Raw genomic sequence first — 6,320 nt, forward strand, 5'->3', positions numbered from 1 at the left:
GCAGCCTGTGATCTGGGAGCTGCAAGCTGAGGAGGCAAAGAGGGAGAAATGTCCTGGACTCGGGGGCCCAGGGGTGGGCAGGTGTGGCCAGGCGAGGGGACAGGGCCACGTCCTCACCTGTGATCCACACCCTGGGGGTTCCTGTGGCAGTCTCTTCCCTGCACCCCTCTGCCGTGTCCCATCAGCTTTTCTCCGTTTATAGCTCTTTGTCTCACGTTTTCATCGCCCCCACCCCCCCAGTCCTGTCTTGTGTCCCTTCCCTCCGCTTCCGCGTGTGTGTTTCCATTTCTCTCATTCCCCCTCTATCCCTCTGTCCCCCCATCTCTCTCTGTCTCTCTGTCTCTCATCTCTATGTGTCTCTCTCATCTCTCTCTCTGTCTCTCCATCTGTCTCTCATCTCTCTGTCTCTGTGTGTGTCTCTCTCATCGCTCTTCCTCTCTCTCTCCCTTTCTCCCTCTGTCTCATCTCTCCTACCATCTCTCTGCTTCTCTCAGCCCCATTCCCCCCACTCGCCCTGCCCCAACCACCCCTGTCAGCCCCTCCGACCCCAGTCTGGTTCAGCACCTCAGCCCCTAAGCTCAGCCTCTCGGAACACTTTCTTCCCTAGGGTGTGTCAGCCCCTCCAGCCTCACCCTCAGCCCACGTCTCTGACTCAAGGGCCGTGGGCCTTGGGAGCAGAGCACAGTGGGGTGACTGTTCATGACACACAAGTGCGTGAATAAGTACAACAACCAGTGGGTGGGGTGTGCCCCAAAGGCTTATCTGGGGCTCCTAGCCCCCGTCACAGAGTTTGCCCTCATGCTGGGCTTGGGAAAGTAGCTAATGGGTTTAGCTAACAAGGAAAGTGCTAGAAGTATGGGCAGTTAGGTCAGCAGGGCAGAAGGAAGACCTGCAAAGGGGCATTGGGGGTCCCCAGATCCTTTTCCTTCTGGCGGTCAGAATGTGAGCCCCGGTCTTCCTGCACCTGTCCCTTTCTCCTGTGCACCTCATCCTCTCCTGTGGTGTCTGCTTCTCCCTCCCGGGGTTTCCTCCCCTCTGCCTTTGTGATGCACGCACACACACATACACACATACACGCACACGCACACACATAGTCATATAAACACATACATACCCGCACACACAAACACAGTCATATTAACACATACATACACGCACACACACAAACACACACATAAACACACACATAGTCACATAAACACATACACGCACACACACAAACACACACATAAACACACACATAGTCACATAAACACATACATACACGCACACACACAAAAACACACACAAACACACAGTCACATAAACACATACATACCCGCACACACAAACACACACACAAACACACACATAAACACACACATAATCACATAAACACATACATACACGCACACACACACACACATAAACACACACATAGTCACATAAACACATACATACACGCACACACACAAACACACACACAAACACACAGTCGCATAAACACATACATACACGCACACACACAAACACACACACAAACACATATGCACATGCACACACACGGACGCGCACACAGGCACACACAGAGACACATATACACATAAACACACATTTACATACTCATGTGCACGAATATACATGTATGCACACAGAGACGCACATGCATTTGTACACACATAGACACACACGCACATACACACATGAACAAATACAACACAAGCACATATACACACACACACACACACACACCCCACTTCCCTTGACATGGTGCCCTGGTGGCTGCGTTGCACTCCGCTGCCATCTGCTTCCCCCCTCCTGCCTGCACGGTTTCAAACACACACACAAACACATATGCACATGCACACACACGGACGCGCACACAGGCACACACAGAGACACATATACACATAAACACACATTTACATACTCATGTGCACGAATATACATGTATGCACACAGAGACGCACATGCATTTGTACACACATAGACACACACGCACATACACACATGAACAAATACAACACAAGCACATATACACACACACACACACACACACCCCACTTCCCTTGACATGGTGCCCTGGTGGCTGCGTTGCACTCCGCTGCCATCTGCTTCCCCCCTCCTGCCTGCACGGTTTCACCCCTTCCCTCCACTTCATTCCACGGCGGAGAGTGTCGGCGTAAGGAAAACAAAATGAGGGGAGAGGAAGAGAAAGGGGAGAGGTAAGGCTGAGTAAAGCAAAGAGGAGGAACTTAGATAATAAAGGATCCAATCCTTGCTGAAAGTAGAGGCAAGCTCCACTGTGACTGGTTTACCGGACATGCGCTGAGGCCAGGGTTTGGCTCTGCCCACGTTTGTGGCGATGGTGGGTCGACGCACAAGGATGCCGAGGGCCGTGCGTGCCTGACAGAGGCGATCATAGCGCTCAAAGCAAAAAAGATCCTTGAAGGTCTCCTGGGTCACAGCCGCCTTCCCATGGGACACCTCCAGAGGGTCGTGGTGGATTAGCCTCAGGGCGTGTCGCTCCACAGAGGTGGAGGGGGGCCAGCGGCCAGGGGTGGGCTGGCTGGGAGGGCTGGATGGCGAGGAACCAAGACACCTGCTGGGAGGGCTGGACGGCGAGGACCCAAGACACCTGCTCCCTGTGGATTCAGAAGCCTTCCAAGAGGCTTCTGCTCCCTCCCGAGGGAGACTCCCGGAAAGCCACCTCCAGCCTAGTCCTGAGAGGGTCTTCGGGAATCAGCTAGACAGGTGTCTGCTTCCCCAGGGGCAGAGGAGCTGGGGAAGAGGTGCTGCCTTGACTTCTGTAGGGAGGAAGGGAGGGCGATGGCTCAGAACACAAGGTGGGGATCCCGCAAACCACAACCGTGTTGGCTGCGGTTACTGGTCTCTAAAGAGAAATTCTTTCCTTTCCTGTGACCAACCTAAGCAGGGACTGTTCCCATACAGAAGTGTTCAGAGACACTTCAAGAGAAGTCCTCCCAGCCAAGAAGAAAGGACATCTGTGTGAGTGTCCTGGCATAACGAAGGACCACAGACTGGGCGCTTCCAAACAACATGGATTTATTCTCTCACAGTTCTGAGGACAGAATTCCAAAATCCTGTGTCAGCAGGGCCGCGCTCCCTCCAAGGACTCTAGGAAAGAGTCCCTTCCTCGCCTCCTCCAGCTTCTGGTGGCTCCAGGCGCTCCTCGCCTTGGGGCTGCATCTCTCCATCCTCTCCCTCCCTCTTCACATGGCTTCTCCCTTCTTCTCTGTCTCCAGTCTCCCTCTGTCTTTCCTTATAAGGACACCTGTCACTGGATTTAGGACCCATCTCGGGTCCTGATGATTCCGTCTCCAGATCTTAACTTCGTTACATCCACAAAGAATTTCTCCTGCTCAGGTCACACTCACAGATTCTGAGGGTTGGGCCATGGCCATATGTTTTGAAGGGGTGGACACTGATCAACCCACTGAAGACAGAAACCAAGGTAAACAGAAGAGTTCCCGGCTCATTCCCTGGCCGGTGTCCAGCCTGTAACTTCAGACCTTCTGAGAAGGGACATGTCTGACAGTAACCCTTCCACATGCGTTGCCTAATGAAATCCTCACCACAAGTCTATGTGGTGGTTTCTACTATTATTCCCATTTTATGAGTGAGGAGACTGAGCCCAGATTCAATGCAGGCAATGCCTCCCAGACCTCCACTCCTAATCTCCACTGTTAGAATCCTCATCTAGCTTCTCGCATGGAAACAGGCAGATGGAGGGCGGGAGGCTGAGAAAAGCAGGTGTGCCAACATCCAGACCGTCACCACGGTTTCCATTCCTCTTCTAGCTGGAGTCATAAGCACACGGGTTGCTTCAGATCTGTAGGCCTCTGAAGAACAGAGAAGATGCATGGATGATTAGAGAACCCAGTTTCCCAAGTGGTACTTGGACCAGCACATGGGGTGGAATTTTAATGGCCATAAAGTGCCTTTAATAAACAAAGCTCACCACCGATTACTCTGGTGCTTTCTTCCACCTAAGTGCATGAATTATTAAGAGAACACATTTGCAGCATTCACACTGTCAAAAGGGCTAATTAGAGCACCACGCAACTTTACTAAAGCTTTGCCTGAAAAACTGGATCGCTCAGATATTGGATATTCAGAGATAGTTGGCAGAACTGCAGGAAAGTAAGCAAACACAAGTAGCCCTCATATACAAAGACGTGGGCACTGGACCGTGTCCAGTTCTCACCCACCTTTCTCAGCTACCCTGACCCTCCTGATGACTGAGTCTAACATGGGAGCCCCCGCAGGCAGAGGGCGGCTGTCCTGGGCTTTGTCTTTAATTTCAAACACATTTGTTCCACCTAATCCAGGACCTGGGCATCCTGCAATCCAGCTGGGACCAAGAGGCTATGGTTTTTCCAGGGCTTAATAAGCCCCGTTCGTTCAGTGGGGAGTTGCTGGGATAGAGACTCATTCTCAAATCCGTTACAACACATTGCACATATGTCAAGTGCTCAAGATTCACCTGGGTCTCAGAAACAGCATGAGGTACTCTTGACCTACATTTTTAAAAAATCCCGGAGGTAAACGACTTTCACAGTTTCTCAAGTATGTGAACAAAATGATAAAAGACTAATAGTGACTACATCAAAAACTAATGATGTACTGTATGGCGACTCACATCACAGAACAAAACAAAACAAAACAAAAAAAGCATAGTCATGAAAGTAAATAAAAGAGCAAGTTAATGTCATTTGCTTATTAAACTCCTAAGAATGAAAGATAGGTCATTGCTTCGAGGAAATTGGATATATGAAAATCCACACATCCTTCCCCGTCGCCCTCCCACCGTCCTCCATTCGGAAGCCATGATCCTTGGGCGGCTTTCTGTCTCACCATTGCAGCCCTTGGACGTTCCGTGGACGTCCCCTGAGCTCAGACTGTCGCCGTGCCTCCCCCCACCTGCGCATCCTCCTACCTGGTCTCTTGGCTCTGGGACAGCCCGCCCCAAGCCCGTCTTCTAGCCAGAGCTGCCCACCCAGTGTGCCATGAAGGAGTTACGAGTGAGCCCCTCCGTCCCTGGATGGCCAGGAAGAAACCCCTGCATTCACCCAGGAGGCTGCCGCTCAGACACCCCTCGACTGCTTGCGGGGAGGACCAGAAGCGCTGGGCCAACCAATGAGCACTACCCTTTCCTTGGCATCCTTCCCTCCGTCCTCCAGCCCTGTGCTCCCCCGAGTGCTTCCGATCGCATAGGGGGGTCCGGTCCATCACACTTTATACCCGGGGTGCCCTGTTGCCTCTGCTGTATGTTTTTCTTTCCATCGTGGGGTTTTGAAGGGTCTTGTCACCTCTCTTTCTCTGGCTGAAGTACGACACTTGAGACTGTCCGTGACCGTGCCGTAGAAAAGCCAGCTCACCCTATGCCTGCTGGGACAGGGTGAGGACCCTTCCACCTGCCTTTGTGCTGAGCTCTGACAGGGGTCTGGCAAAGCACAGCCAGGTACGGCGACATCTCCAGCTCTGAGCCCCGAATGGCCCTCGGCACCTGCTTAGCAAATGAGGAAGCCCACTAACTGCTCTGTGTTTCTTTGCAGGTGACCTCATACATTTGCCTCCATACCTTAGAATGGACTTTTTGTTAAACCGCAGCGGAGCAGGCACCAGCAGGGACCTGAGTTTAGGGCAGGCGTGCTTGGAACCTCAGAAAAGTCGGACCCTGAAGCGCCCCACGGTCCTCGAGCCAATCCCCATGGAGGCCTCCTCCTCCACGTCCTCCACGAGAGAGGGACAGCAGTGGCAGCAGGGGGCCGTGGCCCCATTACCTCAGCGAGAGGGAGCGGAGCTGGGACAGGCAGCTAAGATGAGCAGCTCCCAGGAATCACTGCTCGACTCTCGGGGCCATTTGAAAGGAAACAATCCCTACGCAAAATCCTACACCCTGGTATAACGAACAGCATGACTGGACAGCGGTTGTAAATACAATTTAAAAAATTCAATCAAAGCTACCTTTTTTTTACGGAATTCCAATATTTATAATGAAAGAAAATTGCCAAAATATATTAAAAAAAAAAAGAGAAAATACTGAAACCACAGACAGTGCAAAGACTCTCCTGCTTTTTTTCTGAGTGTGAGCTCCATCGGCCTGGGCGTCCGATTTTTTGGGAAAGAAGTCCAGTTTTATGATCTTCACAGGTTATTGCATTTTTACTGATTTTCTACAAAGTGCATGGGGACTAATTAAACCTTCTGACTGGAAGTTCTAGCACACGAGATTTAAGAACGAAAACGGGGGGGAAATGACCCTCTTTGTGAATTTAAAAGGAACATTGATTTGGGGGCAGGGGGAGACTTTGGTC

The 6,320-nt window shown here is 51.5% G+C and overlaps 1 protein-coding gene across 1 annotated transcript in view; it reads left to right on the plus strand.

Annotated features, from left to right (window-relative positions):
* The window catches only part of DSCAM (DS cell adhesion molecule), a 619,423-nt gene extending 613,512 nt beyond the window's left edge, over nucleotides 1–5,911 (plus strand). Inside the window, exon 33 of the mRNA XM_040621659.1 lies at nucleotides 5,559–5,911. Within this exon, the coding sequence (XP_040477593.1) occupies nucleotides 5,559–5,911 (353 nt within the window). The remainder of the gene's footprint in view (nucleotides 1–5,558) is intronic.
* Nucleotides 5,912–6,320: the final 409 nt, after the last annotated feature.

Source organism: Ursus maritimus, unplaced genomic scaffold (assembly GCF_017311325.1).
Source record: "Ursus maritimus isolate PB19 unplaced genomic scaffold, ASM1731132v1 scaffold_4, whole genome shotgun sequence".
NCBI classification, from domain to species: domain Eukaryota; kingdom Metazoa; phylum Chordata; class Mammalia; order Carnivora; family Ursidae; genus Ursus; species Ursus maritimus.